Genomic DNA, 24710 nt, shown 5'->3' with positions numbered 1-24710 from the left:
AATACCTGATTTCAGCTTTATGTTTCTACTGGAGCTGACAAAACAAGAATAAAGTGGTTTAAGATTCAACTTGTTTCTTTTACCCATCCACCCCAAGCAAGCACGGTAACCAAATAGGGACGGGACTATCCTAGCTAACTAAATCCCAACAACTGTGCTCAGTTGTGGAGAACCAGACTTTCCCCCCAGTTCCATAACCTTCTAATAAAATGACAGAAGACTGGAGCTTGAGAGGAAAATGAAAGGAATTAAGGTGAAATATTAAGAGAACAGAAACTTTAAGTAACATATCCGGGAATATGTGGACGACCCCCTTTCCAGCAGATGGACCCACTTAGACAGTAAAACAAAGGGGCGAGGAGAGGACTGCAATCCTCCCTAAAGTCCACGGGGACGAAGGGCAGTTTTTGCTCTCCACCTGACAGGGAGTGTGGACAGGTGAGAACACAACACTAGAGTTCAGTCCTTCTTCGTCACTGACATGCTACCTAGTTACTGTGCACCTACTTTTTATAAAACGAGATGTTGATACTGTGAAGTGCCATGAAGTCAGTTCCAACTCATAGCGACCCTGTGTAGGGTTTCCAAGGAGCGGTTGTTGGGTTTGAATCTCCAACTTTGCAGTTAGCAGTCCAACATTAATCCTACAGTACCATACCAGTGCTCCAAGTAAGAGACATAGACTTAAATAAAAAACAAACAATTACATCTCTTCTACACTAATACCCTCATCGCAGAGTTCATTTTAGGACAACTAACATGATCTTTTTCAACTTTAAATCATCCTTTCAGATTTCAACTTTAAAATGCTACTTGTCTGGAATTCGGTAAGCAAACCCACTACCTACAGACAGCCTTAAAGATCTCTCAGCCGTCGATCACATTCATATTTCCATTTTAGTCTCTATGCTTAGAACTCCTATGATGTTAGTCCTCAAGGCATTCCAAGAGTCCTGATTTGGTGCTGTAGGATAAGCTCTCAACTTCTAACCACAAAGCTGATGGTTCAAACCCATCAGCCACTCCTTGGAAACCCTGTACAGCGTCTCTATGAGTCAGAACCAAGTCCGCGGCACTTAGCAGCAAGCAAGACTTCCCCAGAGAAACAGGCATACAGAATGATGAGCAGTCTGTCTCCCACCTCCAGTGAGGACCAGTCAACCCCAGCCCACTGCTGCCCACAGGACAGAGACGCACAGCCCTATAAGGCTTCTCAGGCTGTCTATCTTGATGGCGTCCTTCCGAGCAGCTGGTTGGTTTGAACCTCTGACCCTGTGCCACGAGGGGTCCTCCCAGCCAAGCCTGGGTTAGGACTGTCACCAGAAAAACTCCCTGGGAAGTTGGCAGACTTGTCCAGGGGTGTACCTGGGCTCTTTCTGTGGACAGGCTGTATGTGACACTCACATATGCTCCTGACCTCTTTGGGATTTCTCCAGCTCCGTTAATAATCACTGACAGCCCAGGAGCACTACATCAGGCACCTGCAGATAACAGGAGCCTCCTGGTTCCCGAGGAGCCCACAGACAAGAAGATGCCTGAGACAAAGCATGCCCATTGCTCCAGGAAGGCCTGCTCAGGGCACAGACAGGACCAATGAAGGGAGCCAGGACAGCCCCGACTCCTCGTGTGAACCCACCTGTGAGGGAGCACATGCTGCCAGACCCGTAGGCCTGTCTGTCTGCTCTTGCGTGGAGAAAATGAAAAATCGCCACCAACCATGACGAGTGTGCATGACATCCACAGTATCTGTAAGAAGGTGTTTTCCCACAGAAAAACCATCCTCGGTCATTGTTTTCTGAACATAGTTAACATGACAGGTGTGTCCACCTGCTGGAGACATTTTTAAAAGAACTCTTTACTGAGACCTGAGTCCTCACTGTGCTTCGGAGCGTAAGGAGGACAGTAACTCTGAGAAGGTTATATAGTGTGTGGCACTGTATGGTAAGCAATGGCCTGCTAACAGACTGCAAGGTCAGCAGTTCAAACCTACCAACTGCTCCTTGGAAACCCTGTACAGAGTCGCTATGCGTTAAAACCCACTCGATGGCACTTAACAACAACAACAATCAAAGGTTTCAGGTCTGCCCTAGTAGCACAATGGTTAAGCGCTTGGCTGCTGAGAAGTTGGGTGGTTCAAACACATCTAGCAGCTCCCTGGGAGAAATGCCTGGTGATCTGCCTAGACAGACTAGACAACCCTAAGGGGGCAGTTCTAATCTATCACATGGGGTTTCTAAAAGTCGAAACTGACTTCATGCTATTAACAAGAACACAAGGTCTCAGAAGAGAAGCCTGGAACAGATGTCAAAGGATATCTTCTGTCCCAAATGCCAGGGAAGGCTGGTTTGGTTAATGGCAGCAGTTCTTTGGTCGTGTTCTGTAAGAGGTGTTTTCAGGAGCCTACTCTGACCACACGCCCAGAAAACTCGGCATAGTTATCAAATGTAAGCTATTTATTAAGATTATGAATTCTACTCATCTGTTTTCACTCCAGAGAATATAGTGGACATCATGTTACTGTAGGTACACTGGGGACAAGCACTAGACTGAGAACCAGAAGATCAGAGGTTCAAGTCTACTAGCCCCTCCTCAGGAAAAAAGTTTTCTGCTCCGGCAAAGATTGACGGCTTTATTTGTAAACCCTATACAGGGAAGCTATGAGTCAGAAATGACTGGGGAGCAATACACAACAACAACAACAACAGTGTGTCACTGCATAGTTCTAACAAGAGAACACACACTGAGAACAGCAAACTAGCCTACCAGGTGAATTTATTTATCAGCTTCAACTTACATAACTGAATAATCTTTATCATTAAAAATGGAATTAAGTGCATTTCTTAAGAAAAGTTTGTAAAAACATTTGCACACTAGTCACTTGTGAAACAAATGACCCCTCCCATTATCTTTTTTGAAACTCAGGCGTAAAATCAGCAAATTACAAGAGCCGACACCTGCAATTTGATTAGATTCTACAGCTAGAAATCTACTTAAAATATTTGCAATGGCTCCCTGACTGTGATTTTGAGGGACTGCAAATCTGCTGCACAGGAACTTTTTAAAGTATTGAAGAACAGAGATGTCAGCTTGAGGACTAAGGTGCGCCTGACCCAGGCCATGGTGTTTTCAATAGCCTCATATGGATGCGAAAGCTGGACAGTGAATAAGGAAGATCGTAGAAGAATTGATGCCTTTGAGTTGTGGTGTTGGAGGAGAATGCTGAAAGTGCCATGGACTGCCAAAAGAACCAATAGATCTGTTTTGGAAGAAGTGCAGCCAGAGTGCTCCTTGGAGGCCAGGATGGCTAAGCTTCGTCTCTCATACTTTGGACAAATTGTCCGGAGGAAACAATCGTTGGAGAGGGATGTCATGCTGGGTAGGGTGGAGGGTCTGAGAAAAAGAGGAAGACCCCTAACGGGATGGATGGGCCAGGTGGCATCATTGATGGACTCAAGTGTGGCAGCAGTAGTGAGGTTGGCCCAGGATCGGACAGTTTCGTTCTGCTGTGCATGGGGTCGCTATGAGTCGGTTCCGACTCGATGGCACCTGACAACAACAACGGATGGGGAGCCAGGTGTTTTTGTTTGGGTTTTGCTTGTGGTGGCAAGAAAGTGAAGTTATCCCTAAGCAATAGCTAGATGTGACTGACACAGCGTTCTTCCTGGAAAAGAAAAACAGAGAAAACTCTTTGAGGAATTTTTTCATGATTCCCAGAAGTGAAGAAACAAGCTCATAATTCTTTACCCAACATCCTTGTGGCCAGGGATGTTTTCTAATTTTTTTAATTTGAGGAAAGCACTACAAGGCCTAGGTCACAAATTACCTAATATCCACCAGCAGGGTCTGGGGCCACAGCTGTAATACAACACAGGTATTTCTGCAGCTAAAGGAGAAGAAAACGTCCCGCAGGTCAGGTCAGGTGGTGCCATTCAATTAGTTACCAAAATACTTTCCAAACTCTCTGAACCCTTGGATTCCACAACAGTGAATTTATATTTAACTCAATACAAATAAATAAATAAAATAAAAGCCAAGATACAACAACTGCCTTGGGAATAGTAGGAGGGGTAGCTAGAAGACGGTACAAACAAAAAGAGCCCACGTATACTCAACTCATGTCCTAATTAGGGTTAGGGGGCTAAGGCGGGTTAGCAATTGTCACTGTGTGCACTTTCCTGCGTGCATTGATCACAGTGCAGAGCTCTGGTGGCACTGTAGGATAAGCACTGGACTGCTAACCACAGGGGAGAAAGACGATGCTTTCTGCTCCCGTAAAGATAAACAGTCTCAGAAACAATACAGTGTTGCTATCAAGTGCTGTCAAGTCAGTTCAGACTTACAGCAACCTTGCCCAGGGTTTCCAAGGAGTAGCAGGTGAGTCTGAATCACTGCCCTTGTGTTAGCAGTCCAGTGTTTTTCCTACAGCACTACCTCAGGACTCCTCACTATAAGAAATGCAGACAAGAAAACTGCACACAGAGACAATCGCTAGCCCAAGCCTGTCCCCTAACATAGTCACTATGTATCACAATAGTGCTTTTTCATGTGCGTGTTTTTCCTAGACAGGGAATATATGGCTAACTATCTCCGTGAACAATCGTTGAGACCAGCGCCCGGCACCATGATTACTGAACATTTTGATCAGAGATTCCACAGAATCCTGATCAAAAGGGGGGAGCTGCAGAACAGAATTTCAAATTTTCATGGATTTCAGATTTCTGGAGCCATGGAAGCTGGATGAATCTTTGAGACTGTTGTGTGGAGATCATCTTTAAACCTAGAACCAAAAATATCTCCTGAAGTTTTAAAACCAAACAACAGTTCAGCTTAACTAGTAAAGAAAGACTGTCTGCCTTGTCTGTCATTTCAAAAACACAACTGACAGTATGTCTTGCCAGGAAGAAATTCAAGCTCCTATACAAAAATTAGGATGATGGAGAACACTTCTCTGCCACCATGAACTTCACAGCCTCTCTTCAAATGACAGAGGTGGTGACATCAGCAAATGTGAATGCTGGGACATTGTTTAAGGTCACAGGCCAACATTAAGAAGTTCTGCATTACTCAGTGAGCCACTATTTTCCAAGTGATATTACAAATTACGCAGGGCTAGAATTCCATTCGCGGTGCAAGAGAACAGTTGATTTTCACGTCATAGTACAAAATGTTTATTCATGTGGCTTGAATCTTTAAGAAACTGCCCCTTGTCAAGTTTTGGTGCAGCATTAGAGATACAGCCTCGCAGTTAACAGAATATGAAAATCTTCCTTTTCTCCTTAATAAAAAGGGAAAGGAATGTCTGCACTGACCATTGTTCTTTTAAGATCTATCAAGATGAGATCACACTGACAACAGTAACCTTCAAGATTACATAGGAAACTTAGGGAACCATGAGTTTATGTTCATGGGGGGAAAAAACTTGGAAAAGGAAGGAGAGAATGGTGGCACAATTTGAATTGTACAAACTGTTGCATTGGTACATGTTCTACTAAGCACATTCTCAAAAACAACAGAAATCAAATGAATTCTAAAAAGACAAGAACACAGATTTTTAAATAACTCGAATTAATTTTCAAAAAAGAAAAGAGGAGGAGAAGTTGACGAAAAATGGTTTAGTCCTGGATACAAATTCCATTTCTAATCCATACAAACTGCATGAACTTAGACAAGTTGTTTAACGTCTATAAGCCAGCGTGTCCTTACCTGTAACCCACCATAAAGTCTACTGTAATCACTACATGAGAAGAAGAGGCCGCAGGATCACCAATCATGCCCAGACATGGACATTTACCACAGAAAGTCCTACTACATCTCAGAAAACCAGGACAGTTACCCTAGTTGGCAGCCACACAATACATTTTAGCTATTGTCATCCTAAGATTGGAGTGCTGGCCTGGCGCTGCAGGATAATGCACTGGGCCGCAATTTCAGTTTGTTAACTCAAGTAAAATTTCAAAGTGGAAAATATCATATAGGTTATTTTCAATACTGAAATACTTAGATCATTGTCTGGGGGAAACGTCATTGTTGTGTGTCCTCAAGTCGATTCTGAATCATAATAGGAGTCACCTCTTTTGTGGTAAGCACAACTCTAAAAGCGCATGCCCTGGTGTGAATACCTGCTTAATTCCCTTCCCTGGAGTACAGTGAGTCTGACCTAATCAGGTGAAAAGCCGTTAGAGTGACTTGAAGGTACAGCGGATGCTCTCCTGATGGCCTTGAGGAAGCAAACTGCCCTGCCATGGAGAAAGCCGCAGGGCAGGCAACAGCGGGCGGCCTCTGGAAGCTGAGGGTTTCAGTCCTAAACCACAAAGAGCAGAACTCTGCCTACAGCTTGAATGAGTATGGACGAAGCCCCTGAGCCGCAGGCCAGATGCAGCCCCAGCCAATGCCATGTTCCCCAGCTACACCACGCCACGTGAGGGATGGGTACTAAGGCCGCCTGAGGTCATGGAGAGAGAGTGGGTGAAAAATGTGGAACAAAACCAAAATCATGAAACAGCCAGGCTTACTGGTCTGATGAAGACTGCTCGTCTGAGACTCTGAACCTCAGACACCTTTCAAGCCTAGAACTAAGGCCACTCCCGGGTATGGACTTTCAGCCAAACAACAGACGGTGAACAGGGCCGCCCAGAGTATGTACTCCTTAGAACAATCATTCCTACGAGATCAAAGGGCAGCATCCATCCAGCGATAGAACTCAGAAGGCAAGAAGAGCTGGGAAAGAAAGACAAAAGGAACCCTAAACACAGGGCGGAAGCAGGACGAGCGCTGTTACACTGGGGACGGCACTCAGTGTCACCAAACGTGTCTACATTGTTGGATGGAAAACCAGTCTGCACGGTAAACTTCACCCAACACAATAAAAAGTTGGATTAATTAATAAGTGTTGTTCAAAGACACTAACTTTGTGATCATTTGTTACATAGCAATAGAAAACGAATGCATCTTCTAAGAGAGTGTCTACTTCACAATTACAGAGAAAGAGCAGTATCTCTGTAAAGTGGTGCTGTAGAATAAGCACTGGACTGCTAACTACAAGGTAGGCATGAACTGCCCCTCGGGAGAAAAATGAGGCTTTCTGTTCCTGTAAAGATGGATGGCCTTGGAAAGCCTCTACAGGATTGCTATGTGGCGAGTCAGGATCAACTTGACAGCACTTCACAACAGTAAGATAGTAAACACAGATCACTATTCATATGTAGTACAGGAGGGTGTCAAAACATTCACGGAAAAATTCCATTATCTTTTCATTCCAATTTCCCATGAACTTTTTGAAGTAGCCCTCAAAGACATATTTATGTACACATGTGTGTATCTCCCTCCATGTAGTCGACAGAGAAGTATCGGAAAAAGATTCTCATTTCTTGCATAAAACTGCTTGTTTTAAAATAGGATTCAACCTCAAATTCAAAAGCAGTTTCTTAGTATATTACACTTAGACCGGGGAAAAAAATACCTGAAAATGCTCTCTGCTTCACAACGGAAGTGTTCACACAATGATGGTAGGAGTGTAGAATGGCCCAATCACTTTGGGAAATTGCTTGGCAATTTCTCCTAAGCCTAAACATACACCTCCCACTCAATGACTCAGAAACTCCACTCCTAGACATACACCCAGGGGAAAGAAGTCCACAGGTCCACACAAAGACAAGCACACAGATTTTCATAGCAACTTTAGTCAAACAGCTCAAACGGGGAGTGATTCCAATGCCCAACAGCAACAGAAGGGGCCAACTGTGGTGCAGGCAGTCCAGGGTCCACTCCTAATTTGGAATCTGGAGGTACATCAGAACAGGTGCCTAGTTCTTACTTAGTTTTACTTCAGCAGTTCAAACCCACCAGCTGCTCCATGGGCGCAGAGGAGGCTTTCTGCTCCCATAAAGACATACAACCTCAGAAACCCTATGGAGGGTGGTCACAATGAGACAGAACCGATTTGTTGGCAGAGGGTTTGGTTTGGGGGGTTGGTTTGTGGGTTTGGCAGCGGGTTTGGTTTGGGCTCAGACACTTCTTAATGATCTAACAGCTGCACATGAGCCAAGTAAAGGTGACTGATGAAAACGTGAGGGCAAATTTACGGAGTATTAAAGGGCAAGTGGGAGTTGGCACTAAGGTGGACATTTCTGACCCGGGAACAGACCAAGAGTGTCCATAGCCAAGGCACATCGCCCAGACCCTGTGTGGCGTGAAAAGACTCATTCCCGGGAAGTCCATCTGTGGAGCACCTCTCGGTGGGCAGGGCGTCAAGGCTGGGGAGGGGCCTGGGAGCCTGTCAGAGGGACAGAACTGCTGGGTATCTGACAGTGTTTGGAGGGTACGTGGGGGGTTGCACAGGCAAACCGTCACTGAGTGGGTACACTCTAATACATATTGTTAAGTGCCGTGGAGTCCGTTCCAACTCATACTGACCCTGTAGAGGTTTCTTTGCCAGAGCAGGAAGCCTCATCTTCATCCCGTAGGGCAGCAAGTGGGCTCGACCATCAGCCAATGCTTCTCCCACAGAGCCACCACGCTCCCCACTGTATGTTATACTTCAAAAAATTCTTGCCCTTTACAACAGCTATTCAATTACCACATCTAATGATGTTTTAAGATGTCTAAAATAATTATGGAGTCCTCATTAAAAAACATTCAAGTATGCCGGTGACAAGTGAAATATGAATACTGTCACCTTTTTTATTTACAATATATACCTCTGCTACAAATTACCTATGGTACTTTTCTTTCAAACAGAGTACCTTCCACTAGAGGCTTGCTAGGAGGTGGGACTGACTCCTGGGAATGGGTCTTTAACACTTAGGCACTGCTCAGGAACTGCTGGTGGAATGAATTCCAACAGATAATGTCACTGTTCATGTTTCAGAAGTCCAGAGAAATCTATGTATTATGTATAAATGCCTAGCATAATCTCAACTGAATATACTCAACACTATGGCTCTGGTCCAGTGACTGGCTTCATTCACCTCTGCTCAGTGAATTACCCTATTCATCTTCAAGTACAAGAAATACAAACTAGGAGTTTGAGGCAAGGTGCGGATCGCACATTGTCCCCCCCTTTGGACACTGTGACTCTCATATGGGAGCAGGAGACCTCTGCATTGGACACAGCCCTCATAGCAGGTGGGGTGAAACGACCATCTAATCAACCTTTTCAGGGCTCCTCTGCTGGGCAGCTCTCCACCCCCTGTGAAGATTCCAGAAAAGCAAACCAGACTGTGTGCAGGGAAATGGAAAACAGGCACCCTCAGGGAAGATCACAAGCATGTTTGTGTTCATGGGGGAGCCGAGGGGATCTCAAAAGGATCAAAGAAAAGGCCCCAGCAAGTCTGCAAGGTTACCTCGCTGTTGTGTCCACGCAGGTTGAAGTTGATCCTCTGGGGAGTATTCCTGTCCCTGCGGCAGTGGCTGGAGGTGAAGGTGACCCCCACAACGCCGCGACCGTTGCCTGTGGCCAGCCAGCCCTCCTCGTAGTAGCGCCTCCGGCACACAGGCTTCTCCTTCTCGCTCTTGGGGACACGCCCTTTCCAAGACAGGCAAAGGATGTTTGAGTCGCTGCAGAGGACCGGCCCATGTTCCACCGCTGCGTACATACTTTGTCTGGGATGAACCTGTCCTTAGAAAGCAATGTTTAAAAGCTAAATTCAACTTCTCTCATCAAAGTTTCTTTATTTGGGGGGTGCTGCTCCTCCGTGCTCCCCCTATAACTAAGACTAACCTGGACAGAATTAGAAGGTCAGTACTTTCAAAGATCCACCAAATGCATAGTGAGAAAAACGCCTCTATAAAAGACGATGGCCGTCTGCTGAGAAAGCACGATGCTTTAAAAAACCGCCGGGTGCGAGTCTGTGTTCGAGTCCTCAGAGGGGTAACTGACCCTTTGAGAAAGAGTGCCAATATGTGGCCAGGGAACACGTTTGTCTTCTTTTTCTTCAACACGGTTTTTCTTTTTTGGCCTGAGGTTCCAGTTTAGTGTACGATGATTCCAGAGACAAAGGGCAGCAAATACATAGATTTCAAGTAACGTAAGGCTTTTATGAGTCGCCCTGGCTGGGGTGTTTCCTTCCAGGGTTCAGATGCAGAGGCAGCATGTCCTCGATCATTCTTCTCGGCCAGCGTGTTTAGGGACCAGACCAAGTCCTGCTGCTAAAGCTGAAGAAGATTGCATAAAGGGAGGAAAAGGCACACGAAGCGCGCAGAGCAAACCAGCTTGTGAAGACTGCAGGCCAGATGTCAGGAAGAAAAGAAGACGTCTTTGCCGCCGCTCAGATCCAGGATACTCCCCAGATCCTACGGCTTTCCCGATCCACAGCCAAGCCTGGCATCTGAGCAGGTGATGGTGTCCCAAGGGCACACTGCGCTCTGTCCACCTGCTGCCCCGCCGGTGGCTCGTGTCTCCATGCCATGGAGGCCGGAAAGGAGGTCCTTTCCCCAGGCAGGGTCAGAAAGAGTCTACAGCTTTTAAAGAGCCCAAAACGTGTGCTCAGGGTGGCTCCTGATTCTTTCCCTGTCTCCTTCCTCCCTCACCTCGTCACTTTGCCCCTCTTCTACGTCTAAGGATCACGTATTTTTCCCTCTTGACAAGAAACACTCATCACAGAATTCAGTCTGCCAGTAACCTTCCTCTCGTACCTCTCCAAACCTTCTTGGACTCAACAAGGAAGAGAACCCCTTCAAACCAGAACCCAAGCAAAGGCTCACGTCTTTGCCCACAGCTTCCCTGAAGAGTAAACGTTTTGCTGCTGGACACGTTCCTGTTCACAGTCAGGTCGTTTCCAAAACACCACACGTACAGTTCCAGGAAAAGGAAACTTGGCTTGGCTTCCCTTGGATAATTATTTTGCAATTATCGGTTTCGATTGCTACTGTAAGATACTGTCCCATCGATGCAAGAAAGGAAAGGGGAACCCATAAATTAAAATTGCTCCAGTACAGTTAACTAAAAAAAAGCCAAAAAAGGAATGAGTTCACTGTTCAGACTTGTCCCATAATACCTGAACTTGCCTTCTTCCTCCAGCCATCACCACACACAGGAGGAACTTTTCAGTCCCAGACTTTAACATCTGTCCAAATCATCAAACCCACTGAGAACCAAAGTGCCGAAATCTTGGTATGAAGCTGCCTGCAGTACTGACACCACACCCCCCGGCAGCTCCTTCATTAAACCCAGAGAGGTATTTGGGAGGCCTGATCTGTGTTGATTTTTTCTTCTTCTTTTTGCACACTTTCTTTACCCACGAGGACCATATGGAAAGTCGGCTGCTAGTACCGTGCTTCGTTCCACGGGCACCTGGGCCCGGTGGTGTCAGGTTGCTCCATCGGATTCTGAAATGACTTTTCATCGGTTGTGGGGCGCTCGCGTGTGCACAGGGAGACTGTCTTCTCGTGCGTGTGTGTGCGGACAGACAGACAGCTTTCTGTCAGCACGCGCACCGCCTTCACTCTTCAGCTGGCCCAGGAAGCGGCTGCTTGCCTCCTCATTTCAGAAACCTTCTGACAGATCATGGCATGGAGGCCCTGGAGTCCTTCAAGTCTGCAAAACAAAAAAGTATCAAAAATAAAAGAACAGAAGAAAATAAAGCAACAACAACAACAAAACTGGAAGGGACATGGGTCAGGCAGAATAATCACTGTAATCAACACAGGAGGCTGGCTGGCAGAATGTGCCCTTTGAACATTTAAATGAGTACATGTATATTTTGTAAGTGTATATCGCATATTTTTGCTTTGTTCATTTGTGAAATGTAAGATGCATGGGAAAATAGAAGGAGAAGATCATGGAATTTTCCTACACCCTTTTTGAAGCCACCTTGTATACTGAATGGAGCAGTTGGTTCCATTGATGAGTAAATTCTGAACAGTAAGAGGTAAGCCCACACCCACTTACAGACAACGCACAGTGTGTGGAGTCTGACCCATGTGAAGTGTGTGTGATTGTTTCTCAGGTACTGGCGTATCCTGATTAGCTAATTCCCTTACTCTGCCATGGGGGCCTGCCCTCCCCCTTCCAGGACATCAGTAGGCCCTTCAGAACTGAATTCAGAGATTCCTGAACTGACCTGTTCATCATCAACAAGGGAGATTCCCTGAAGACATGAGGCAGCAAGAACTTTTCAAAGCCTCTGGTGAGGACTGCCAGGTCCCAGAACACAGCACACTGTGTCCCACCTCCTGGGGGTCCTCAACTGGCAATGAAAGTCTTGTGGAACCCTGCGGTCGCCATTCCAGCCCCATCGCCCCATCAGGACTCTTTAAGATCACTTTGTCATGCCCCACATTCAACACTCTCTCAGGGACTTCAGAGTGACCTTTCACAAACTCAATTCAAGGAAAATCAAAGCCTTAAAAGTACTTCCCAGGTGGAGACCCAGCTAAGACTGACTTTATGCATCCAAAGGAGAGGTCTGTAGCTCTAATATGTTGCTACTACTGCTGAGATCCTAGCACTGCCTTCTGGACACCAGCTTTTGACAGCCTCTGGCCATAAGTTCAGGTACCAGCAAGACCCCTGATGATCTAATTTCAACCTGTCTGCCACCCTCCGGCTCCATGGCAATTAGGTTTGGTTTGGGTTTGGTCCCGTCCTCTTCTGCCAAATCCTCCAGGAGTAGCCTGTGTCACTACTGACCACTCGCAGTCCCGTAAGCATGTGCTTCTGGTTTCTCCCTCATGCCACCCCGCCCCCCTGCCAAGCCAACCCCAACTCTTCCAACCCAACTACAAGCGCACCTTTGCTGCAGGGCCCCCAGAGCACCCACTGAGTGAATGTGAACTCTCCCCTCTCCACACACCAGCTTCCAGAGAGCTTTCTCATCTTGGACAGAGAGCTGAGCGTGTCCTTAGCCGGCTACTGTCAAGTCGGTTCTGACTCACAACCCCCTCCACGTGCACCTACGTAGGACTCTGCTCCACAGGGTTTTCAGTGGCTGACATTTTGGAAGTGGGTAACCAGGCCTTTCTTCTGCAGCATGGGTGGATGGGTTCAAAGCACCAGCCTTCTGGTTAGTGGTGGGAGTATTAAATGCCATTGAGCCGGTTCAAACCCACCGTGACCCTATATAGGGTTTCCAAGGAGCAGCCAGTCTAGCGTGTTAACCTGAAGTGCTACTACAAACTGCTTATACTACCCAGGGGCCTTTGCCATCGACTCCTCACTGCCATCGAGCCGCCTTTTCTTACGCACAACCACCCTCAGGCTGTACAGCTTCAGGAGCTGGAAGCCCAAGCCCATCTTTCTCCCTCAGAGTGGCTGCTGGATTAGAACTGTTGACCATGTTTACCCAGCAGTCCAGTGCTTACCTGACAGTGCCACCAGAAGTTTGTGGAAGGAGGTCAGCAGCAGTAAGGTAGCAGCTACACAGAATTTCACTGACTTGCCCTAATTCAGTCCCGCTATATAGAGAGAGAGTGGGAGAGAGCCAACGTTTTGCAACAACTAAAACCTTTAGGAAGTTGAATTTTACTGGGAGTGGTAGGGGGTGAAATGGGAATGAAAACAAATGCTATAAAACTGAAATCATGCCATAGTCAACCCCTAAAATGCTAATGCCACTATATGTTGTTGTTAAGTGCTTTCCAGTCAGTTCCGATTTATAGTGACCCTATATAGGGTTTCTGAGGAGTAGCTGGTGAGTCTAAACTACCATCATTGTGGTTCAAACCTACCTTTCGGTCCAGTGCTTATCCTACAGTACCATGCCACTATATATTGCTACTGACTATTGGTCCAAGCTCACCAGCTGCTCCTTGGAAACCCTATACAGGGTCATTATGGGTTGGAATCGACTAGACAGCACTTAACAAAAACAACAACATATTAGCCCCAGGAGCACTGCTGGCACAGTATTTAAGTGCTTGGCTTCTCACGGAAAGGTCAGCCCTTGGAACCCACCAGCTGCTCCAAGGGAGAAAGACCTGTCAGCCTGCCCTGGTAAAGATGACAACTCTGGAAATCCTACGGGGCATTTCCACTTAGTCCTCTAGGGGTGCTACGAATCGGAATCAATCAGGCAGCTGCGGTTTGGGGTTTAGAGTGCATAACTTGTCTTAGAGTGGATTGTTACTTGATGGCTCCTGGTCCCTGAGCACCAGTGTGGCCTTCCCCAGCTGCAGACCAGGGTGTTTCAGAGGCAGGCAAGTAGGAAGGTCTTTCCCAAGATTCTGTCCTCTTTTCTGACAAGTCTGTTCCTTCTGAAAGACGGAGCATCTTTTAAAATAAAATAACGACACAACGATAACTTCAGTAGGAAGGAAACCAGGAAAGATATTTGAATAACCGACAGGGATGATGGGTCTTAGAGGACAGAGGACTCTTAATATACATTAGCCCCACCCCTGTTCACTGCCTGGAGCCTTTTGGTTAATTTGGATTACCAATTCTGCCAAATACCACAAAATGTACACAGATCTGGAGTCAGAAAACCAGAAAGGAAGAACACGCTCAGCATTTTTCAAGCTGGGGGAAATTAAAAAATTCAAGCCTCAACTTCCATTATTGAAAGATTCTCTGGACAAATTACTGAATGATACACAAAGCATCAAAAGAAGACAGAAGGAACAAAAAAAGAAGAAGAAGAAGAAGACAGAAGGAATACACAGAGTCACTGTACCAAAAGGAAATGGTTGATGTTCAATCATTTCAAGAGGTAGCATACAATCAAGAAGAGCCAATGATACTAAAGGAGGAAGTCTAAGGTACATTGAAGGAATTGGGAAAGAGCAAGGCACCGGGAATTTATGAAATACAAATTGAAATCTTTCAAGAAAGTGAGGCGGCACAGGAGGCACTCACTCATCTCTGCCAAGAAATTTTGAAGACAACTATCTGGCCAAATGATTGGAAGAGATCTGTGTTTGTGCCCATCCCAAAGACAGGTGACCCTATGGAATGCGGAAATCAATGGACAACATCTTTGATATCTCATGTGAAGAAAGTTTTACTGAAAGTAATACAGAAATGGCTACAGTCATACATTGACAGAGAACATCGAAACATTCAAGCTAGATTCAGAAGAGGCCGTGGAACGAGGGATATCATTGCTGATGTCCAATGGATCTTGGCTGAAAGCAGAGAATATCAGAAAGATGCTTACCTGTGCTTTATTGACTACGCAAAGGCTTTCGATTGTGTGGATCATGACAAGCTATGGACAACATTGTCAAGTATAAGCATTCTGGAACACTTAATTGTGCTCATGAGGAACCTGTATCTGGACCAAGAGGCAGTTGTTCAAACTGAACATGGGAACACTGAATGTTTTAAAATTAAGAAAGGTGTGCTACAAGGTTGTATTCTTTCACCATACTTATTCAACCTGTATGCTGAGCAAATAATCCGAGAAGCTGGGTTCTATGAAGAAAAATGTGGCATCAGTATTGGAGGAAGACTCATTAATAACCTGTGATATGCAGATGATACAACCTTGCTTGCTGAAAGTGAAGAAGACTTAAAATATTTACTGATGAAGATCCAAGAGCACAGTCTTTGGTATGGATTACATCTCAATGTCAAGAAAACAAAAATCCTCACCACTGGACCAATAAACAACATTCTTATCAATAGAGAAAAGAATGAAGTTGTCAAGGACTTTATTCTTCTTGGATCAACTATCAACACTCACAGAAGCAGCAGTCAAGAAATCAAACGACGTACTGCATTAGGCAAATCTGTTGCACAAGACCTTTTTAAAGTATTGAAGAGCAAAGATGTCAGCTTGAGGACTAAGGTGCCCCTGACCCAAGCCATGGTATTTTCATTAACCTCACATGCATGCGAAAGCTGGACAGTGTATAAGGAAGACCGTAGAAGAATTGATGCATTTGAGTTATGGTGTTGGAGAAGAATATTGAAAGGGCCATGAGCTGCCAAAAGAACAAACAGATCTGTGTTGGAAGAAGTGCAGCCAGTGTGTTCCTTGGAGACCAGGGTGGCCAAACTCCATCGCTCATACTTTGGACATATTGTCAGGAGGGGCCAGTCACAGGAGAAGGATATCATGTTTGGTAGGTGTAGGGTCAGAGAAAAAGAGGAAGACTCCCAGCAATATGGATTGGCAAAGTGGCAGCATCAATGGACTCAAGCGTGGCAACAATAGTGAGGTTGGCCAGGGATCGGGCAGCATTTCGTTCTGCTGTGCGTAAGGTCGCTAGAAGTTGGTACCGATTCAATGGCACCTTACAACAACAACAGCAACAATTCTGCCAATAGAATGTGCTTCTAATTGTTTAGTTTAGTTTTGTTTTTAAATCCCAGTTCAAAGTATATTGTCTTCTAACTTGGAGGTTTCAAACTGCCCAAGGCCTTGTGGACCATTTCTAAACTTTACCCTCCAAGGGAGTGCGGAAGATGATGTGTCATTGACAAATACAAAGATCACAGGTCTTAGAAGCAAATGGCAAAAAAAAACTGTCTAGTGGATTCCGCCTCATAGTGACCCCACAGGACAGAGCAGAACTGCCCCATAAGGTTCCCAAGGCCCTAAGTCCTGGCGACTAAAATGTCCATTTGAGTCCACCGTTACTCTGAGGGAAAAAGCAGTGGCAATCAGCTTCCATAAAGGTTTCAGGCTTGGAAACCCTCTGAGGCTGTTCTACTAGGTCCTGTAAGGTGCACTCTGAATCTGAATTAACTAGAAGCTAACAAATCCATGATGTGATGTTACTTCCTCAACCTGGCTTTCGGGGCACCATCCCATATGGGAAAAGCTGAAACACGTTCTCAAGACTTAGCTATATATCTTAGTGTTCAAAGTATTTCAGAGCATACCCTATTAGTATTGAAGCATGTACATGAAATACAACAATATAAACTAGCAGTTTCCTAAAAGCCTTGCAGAAAGTCTCCAAGATCAAACCTATTTTCAAAACAACAAATAAGCTGATGAAATGTTTGTTGTGCCTTCTGCACTGTGGAGACACCGGTATAGATGGAACACAAGCAACATGGGCTCAGACTGTTGGCTCTCTGACTGGAATCACTCATTCTCAACATCACTGAGTTTTTAAAAAGAAAATGCCAGCATCAACTACAAATGTCCTTGATGTCCCAGTAAAAATGACAGCACTATTAAGTCACAGCACTGGGGTCCAGGGCCTTTCCCATTCTGGGAGACGAGGGGTGAGCTGCACAGAAGCAGAGTGCAGGCTATGGAAGGACCACAGTGCTCCCCAGGGAAGCACTTGGACTTGACAAGGCTGTAGCAGGACTTGCTTTGTTCATGGAAACCCCAGGCCGAGAGAGAAGGACTGGCAAACTGTGGTTCCTGACTTTGGATCTGCCAGACACTGCCTCAAACACCAACAAAGGGAGTCTGTGACTGTAAGGAAAACAACAAACAAAGCACTTGCAGCTCATGGTAGTTGAACTTTTGAAGTAAAGCTCTGCGAAAGCCTGCATCTCCATAAGTATGTAGGGCATAAACAGTGGAAATAGTAGTAAATAGGAATTTCTGATACTGCATTTCCTATTTCCTTATGTGTTGCTACTTGGGAGCTTCACATACCTTGCTTATCCAGTTTTCCATATGACAATGCATACTCTAAATGATGCTTGCTTTAAAAGAGCCATCCAAGGTATGCTGCTGTTAAATGCCATCAGGTTGGTTTGGACTCACAGAGACCCTGTATAGGGCTTCTGAGGAGCGGCTGTTGAGTTTGAACTGCTGACTTCATGGTTCAAACCAACCTTGCAGTCCAGTGTTTATCCTACAGCACGACAGCAGAACTCCAATTCAAAGTATACGAAAGATAAATGCACTTGAATGTGACCAGTTACAAAGAGTTCATTAACACCAGCATGGCTTGCTTTACTGTGCTTCACCAACACTGCATTTTTCACAGATGGAAGATTTCTGATAAGCCTGCACTGAGCAAGTCCATCAGCGTCAGTATTCCAATAGCATGCGCTCATTTCCTGTCCCTGGGCCACAGTTTGGTCACTCACACATTCTTTCAAACTTTTCCACAATGCTATCCCACTCTTAACAGACAAACATAGTACAGTGCAAACATAACTTATGTGCACTGGGAAACTAAACATCCAAGTGAGTTGTATCTATCACAGTAAAATTACCCGCTCCGTAAGTATTAAAGGCATTCCTCGTGTTAAAGAAGGTGATATCAGTAAGTAGGAATTTTTAACACTGCATGTTGTATTTCCTTTTGTGTTGCAATTCGGGAGAGTCACATACCTTGGTGTGCCAATGTTTTCCAAATGACAATGCGTGCTACAAATGATGCTTCTATTGTCATACTCACTTTACTGTGGTGGCTGAGAACTAAACTAATACTATCTCCAATGTACGCCTGTATATTTCAAATTCCATACTGCAATTAACTTTTTTAAGAAGCTAATAAATGTTGAGTCTTGGTATGGTAGCAAAGAAACATGTGCCCAATTATCTGAAAAAACTATTCAAATAAGCATTTCCAGCTACATATCTGTGTGAAGTTGGATTTTCTTTATATACTTCAATAAAAACAACATAATGCACTCAATTGGACAGGATGATATGAGAATCCAGCTATGTTTTAGTAAGCCACATATTAAAGATATGCACAAAAAATGGAAAATAATACCACTCATATCTCAGTACTTTCTTTCCTTTTAGGAAGTAAAAGAAATTTTTATAACAAATTACTATTTACATTAACATTCAATAGATTTATAATTTTTAATTTACTAATAAGCTTGCTTTTCTCAGTTTTAATTTCTAATATTGATGCTGCTATTAAGTGCCATTGAATCCGTGCTTACTCATAGCGACCCTAAGTAGTGTTTCCAAGGAGTGCCTTGTGAGCTTGAACCTTTGAACCTGCGGTTCAAACTGACATTGCAGTCCAGTGCATTAACCGACAGCTCCATACCAGGACTCCAACTATTAACAGAGGACCTGTATAAACAAAAGCTTTTTCATAGGCATACCACTTACTGATGAACAGAAGGGAAAGAATTTTTTTTTTTCTTTTGTTATACCCCACATTACCATGGTGATAAGAGTGACCAGCCCACATACACATCCACTCCCAGGATAGCTCCTGCTCTCTAAGCTGTCAAAGTCCCATCAATGCGTATGTGAAGCTAACAGCCCCAACTCAGTATCTAGAATCAGGTGTGGCCTATTCCTGATCTGCAGCGCTGGTTCTCATCAGCCCTGGATCTTAGGTGGAATCCTGAGCCTCATCCAGAACCTTCTGAGTTGGGACAGTCTCAATAGAAAACACAGCAGACCAGCCTGCAACAACAAAGCGACAGAACATACATCTTCAAAGAAAGATCAGCAGGAATAACCCAAAACAGAAATGGCAGTATGACTGGCTACTACAAGAATAAGCAAGCTGTTTACCAGGAAGCCATGAAGGCAAGCAATCAAGTTCCTTTAGGACAAACACCCTCTAAGACAGAAACTCAAAGGGAACACATGAGCAGGCATGTAAGCTTGCTGACAACCACAATGGTCTACTGGTAAGTGAAAGAAGGGGAAAGTGAAGAATGAAGAAATCGGCTGAGTTCAACCATGGTCCATAGACTCCCGTTGACCTAGAGATGAGAGATGGGCTGGTTAGTCCAAAGTGCAGTGAGACCTGGGGACACCTGAGCCCATGGACAAGGACATAGCCATGGAGGGCTAGAAAGTAGAGCTAAGAGTGACATATCCAGCTGATATGAAGTGAGGGCAGATGCACAAGAACACCTAAACTTGCAGATAGTACCCATTTGACCTGGCCTTGATGGCTTGATAATAAGAACTCAAATACAGGAAGATTAAAAAGAAAAAAAAATGTTTTTTTATAAAGGAAACGAGGGTAAATTTGATGAACTTGACCTATATTTATGAAGGCAGTTGCTCTAAATACCAACAAAGAGTAAAGGAGTCTTCACATCAAGAATTAAAGCTATCCCCTCTGTACACAGGGTAGATAGGGATAGACATTGGTTACCTAAAATGAGGGGGCAATAAAGGCATGAAGTGACTGACTTACAAGGTTTCAAGAGGGAGCTTAGTTAAGAGTGTGGGGGGAAAGAAAGAGTCCCCATTGAATAGTTATCATCTTGTCTAGATGGGTCTGGTTAAAAGACACAGGGATAAGATTCTTATGATTAAATAGTAACAGTTATCATGACTAATTGCAACTGTCACAATTGTAAAGGTAGAAGTTTTGTATCAAAAACAGGGGAGTAGCTAATCTTTCAGTCCAGAAACAGAGAGCCCTAGGACCATCAAGGGAGAAGAGCACAAGCAGAAGGACAGGCCTTATCCAGAGAAGCAGCGACACCAGAGATGGAAACAGAGATCAGGACATGGAGAGAGGGAGCAGCTGAGGACTCTAGATTCATGGGAAGAGAGGGACTAAGAGCTGGTGACCAGGAGCCAGACTTACAGAATGTGCTCTTTGGTGGTGTAAATTATTATATATGCCTGAGTGTTAAAAAAAAAAAAAGAAAACAGAGAGAAATACTGATATCTGATGGTACATGGAGGTGATTATAATTATTATAATGAAACAAGGTGGATGATTTGTTGAATGTAAAACTATCTGCCCTGTAAACTTTGACTCAACTCACATAAAAACTTAAAAAAAAAAAAAAAATTCCATCATGTGATTCCCATCACAGTTTCTGTTTCCAAGGCCATATTTTCCAACAACTGTCCCTTCTTGTTTTTTTTCCAACCTATACATTCCAATCGCCAGTAATTATCAATGCATCTTGATTGCATGTTTGATCAATTTTAGATTGAAGAAGTTAAAACTCTTCAATTTTATTATCACTGGTTTCAGTGGTTGGTGCGTAAACTTGAATTAATAGTGATATTAAATGTTCTTCCTTGTAGGCATGTGGATATTACCATATCACAGACAGCGTTGTACTTCAAGATGTATCTTGAAATGTTCCTTTTGATGATGAATATGACATCATTCCTATTCTATTGCCATTCCCGGCATAGTAAACCATGTGACTGTCAGATTCAAAATGGCCAATACCACTCCATTTCAGCTCACTAATGCCTAGGATACCGATGTTTACGCATTACATTTCATTTTTGACAAATCCCAATTTTCCTAGATTTATACTCTGTACATTCCATATTTCGATAATTAATGGATGTTTACAGCTGTTTCTCTTCATTTTGAGTTGTGGCCCCATCAGCTAATCGAGGTCTGAAAGCTCTACTCCATTTACATCATCACTGTCAGCTCTACTTTCAGGAGGCAGCTCTTACCCAGTCATAAACTGAGTACATTCCAACCTGAGGAGCTCATCTTCTGGGACCATGTTGTTGCTGTGGTGAAGTGCGGTGGAGATGGTTCGGACTCATAGCAACCCCTATATAGGGCTTCCAAGAAGCAGCTGGTCAGTTTGAACTGTCAACCTTGTTGTCTGCAGTCCAGTGCTAATCCCACAGCCTCACATCTGACAATATTCTGGTTGTCTTCATCATGTTTCAATATTCAATATCCTGGTGCTCACATGTTCCAGTGTTATTTATAAGATTTTCAGTGACTAAATATTTAGAAGTAGTCTGTCTCTCCATCTTCTTAGTCTGTCTTATTCCAGAAAATAATCTGAAACCTTTCCACCATGAATGACTCTGTTGGTATTTAAAGTACTGGTGGCATAGCTTTCAGAATTACAGAAACACACAACCGACCAGAACAATGAAGCTGTGCGGTTTAAAATCAGGAAAGGCTGTATTCTTTCACCATACATATTCAATCTGTATGCTAAACAAATAATCCAAGACGCTGGATTATATGAAAAATGAGGAATTAGGATTGCAGGAAGGCTCATTAACAATTTGTGACATGCAGATAATAACCTTGCTTGCTGGAAGTTAAGAGGACTTGAAGCACTTACTGACAAAGTTCAAAGAATACAGCTTTCACTATGGATTACAACCCAATGCAACGCAAACAGAAAACTTTTCAATTGGACTAATAAACAACATCATAATACATCAAGAAAAGACTGAAGTTGTCAAAGACTTCATTTTGCTAGGATCCACAATCAACACTCATGGAAGCAGAAGTCAAGAACAAGAAATCAAACAATATATTGCATTGGGCAAATCTACTGACAAAAGACTTTTTTTAAATGTTGAAGATCAAAGATGTCACTTTGGGGACTAAGGTGCTCCTGACCCAAGCCATGATACTTTCAATTACCTCATATGCATTTGAAAGGCGGACAATTCATCAGAACACTGAAGAGGAACTGATGTATTTCAATTTCGGATATGGAAAGTACCATGACAGAACAAACAAATCTATCTTGGAAGAAATACAACCAGAAATAAGGATGACAAGACTTCACCTCATGGACATTGGACATGTTGAGGGTAGTGAAAAGAAGAAGACCCTTAAGGAGATGAACTGATACAGTGGCTACAACCAGGGGCTCAAGCACAATACTGAGGATGGAACAGGACTGAGCAGTGTGTTGTTCTATTGTATGGAGGGTCACTATGAGTTGGAGTCAACTCGATGGCACTTAACAACAAAACAATTATTATGTTAAAGACTATGGAATGGCATTTAAAAATGTTCTCAATAACGTAAGCAAAAAGTACAAATACAGATTTATAGTGTATTTTATTTACAGTCCAATCTGCTCTCAAGAGCCCATCCATTCATACAACTGCATCCTGAATAAATGACAACAAATATCATTTTTAATTGCTGGAGTTGCAGGAAAGCATGGGAAATCTCCTGGGGAAGGCCATAGCCATACATAAAAATAACAAATGAGAATGCCACAGTTATTTATGGGGAAAATGTAGATAGAAACCACTGGAATCAGAGTTACCCTTACTAATCATCTCAGTTCATTAGTTCATTCAAAGCTGTCCCAATTTTAGGACTGAAAGAACCACATCCGAGGAAACCTCTCAGTCCTACGCAAACCAGAGACTTGTCCACCGTATTACAAATTCTGGCTTCTCTTCAAGGTGGAGAGGTTGAACTGGAGTCACACACAGACAGTAGGACCCTCACACGAGACTAAGGTTGTCCCGGCCTAGCTTTCTAGTCACCTCAGTTCTGGGCAGAAACAAATGCAAATGTTCTTTGCATGAAAACATTTCCAGTTTAGAGCCTGAGGATTCTCAATGACAATACGCAACCAAAATTCAATTCACAATAAAAAATTACCAAACATACACACAAAAAACAAGTACAATTACAGGTTCTCTCGCAGTAGAAACAGCAGACAGCCCATCTTCAGAACTGGAATTCACATGAACTGAATTTAAAATCACTAGGTTTGAAATGTCAGCTTGAGGACTAAAGTGCGCCTGACCCAGGCCATGGTGTTTTCAATAGCCTCATATGGATGCGAAAGCTGGACAGTGAATAAGGAAGATCATAGAAGAATTGATGCCTTTGAGTTGTGGTGTTGGAGGAGAATACTGAAAGTGCCATGGACTGCCAAAAGAACCAATAGATCTGTTTTGGAAGAAGTGCAGCCAGAGTGCTCCTTGGAGGCCAGGATGGCTAAGCTTTGTCTCTCATACTTTGGACATATTGTCCGGAGGAAACAGTCGCTGGAGAAGGATGTCATGCTGGGTAAGGTGGAAGGTCAGAGAAAAAGAGGAAGACCCCTAACGAGATGGATTGGCCAGGTGGCATCATTAATGGACTCAAGTGTGGCAGCGGTAGTGAGGTTGGCCCAGGAACGGACATTGTTTCGCTCTGCTGTGCATGGGGTCGCTATGAGTCGGTTCCGACTCGATGGCACCTGACAACAACAACAACAAGGTTTGAAATGCAGTCCTGGTGTGGTGCTGTAGGATAAGTACTGGACAGTAATCACAAGGTCAGTGGTTTAAACCCACCAGCTACTCCTTGGGAAAGCTATACAGGATCACTATGAGGCACTTTACAAGGTATAAAATATTCAAAAGAAAATGAAAAGCAAGCAACAAGGCACTATCTAAAATAACTGAACTAAATAAATCTTTCAGAAATAGGAGATAAAAATGCACATATTAAAATGCCATGTGCTAGGAGGAATTAATGGTCTGTTTCTAAGAGCTCAAGAGATCACCTCTGTAATTTTCTTTAGTGCCAAGGGACAGATAATAAAAATATATGGCATAGAGGAATGGAGGACAGTTGGTTGTTGTTGTTGTTAGGTGCCATCGAGTCAGTACCAACTCATAGAGACCCTATGTACAGAAGAAAAAAACAGTGCCTGATCCTGGGCCAAACTGATAATTGTTGCCACTCTTGAGCCCATGGATGGTGCCACTTTGCCAATCCATCTCACTGGGGGTCTTTCTCTTTTTCTCTGACCCTCTACCTTATCAAACATGATATCCTTCTCAAGCCATTGGTCCCTGCTGACAATATATCCAAAGTATGAGAGACGAAGTTTGGCCATCCTGACACCCAAGGAGCACTCTGGCTGTACTTCTTCCAACACAGATCTGTTGGTTCTTTTGGCAGCCCATGGCACTTTCACCAACACCATAATTCAAATGCTGCAATTCTTCTATGGTCTTCCTTACTCACTGTACAGCTTTCACATGCATATGAGGTTACTGAAAATACCATGGCTTGGGTCTGGCGCACCTTTGTCCTCAAGCTGACATCTTTGCTCTTCAGCACTTTAAAAAGATCTTGTGCAGCAGATTTACCTAAAGCAGTACGGCGTTTGATTTCTTGACTGCTGCTTTCATGAATGTTGATTTCCTCTTCACTTTCAGCAAGTA

At 44.0% G+C, this 24710-nt stretch overlaps 1 protein-coding gene across 1 annotated transcript in view; it reads right to left on the bottom strand.

Annotated features, from left to right (window-relative positions):
• Positions 1–9593, bottom strand: part of TULP4 (tubby like protein 4) — a 165260-nt gene extending 155667 nt beyond the window's left edge. The window contains exon 1 of the mRNA XM_006868456.1: positions 9342–9593. Coding sequence (XP_006868518.1) covers positions 9342–9593 — 252 coding nt within the window. The remainder of the gene's footprint in view (positions 1–9341) is intronic.
• Between the last annotated feature and the right edge of the window lie 15117 nt (positions 9594–24710).

Source organism: Chrysochloris asiatica, unplaced genomic scaffold (genome assembly GCF_000296735.1).
Source record: "Chrysochloris asiatica unplaced genomic scaffold, ChrAsi1.0 scaffold00117, whole genome shotgun sequence".
Classification (NCBI taxonomy): Eukaryota; Metazoa; Chordata; class Mammalia; order Afrosoricida; family Chrysochloridae; genus Chrysochloris; species Chrysochloris asiatica.
The sequence above is the reverse complement of the archived record's forward strand: the minus strand, read 5'-3'. Positions and strand labels throughout refer to the sequence as shown.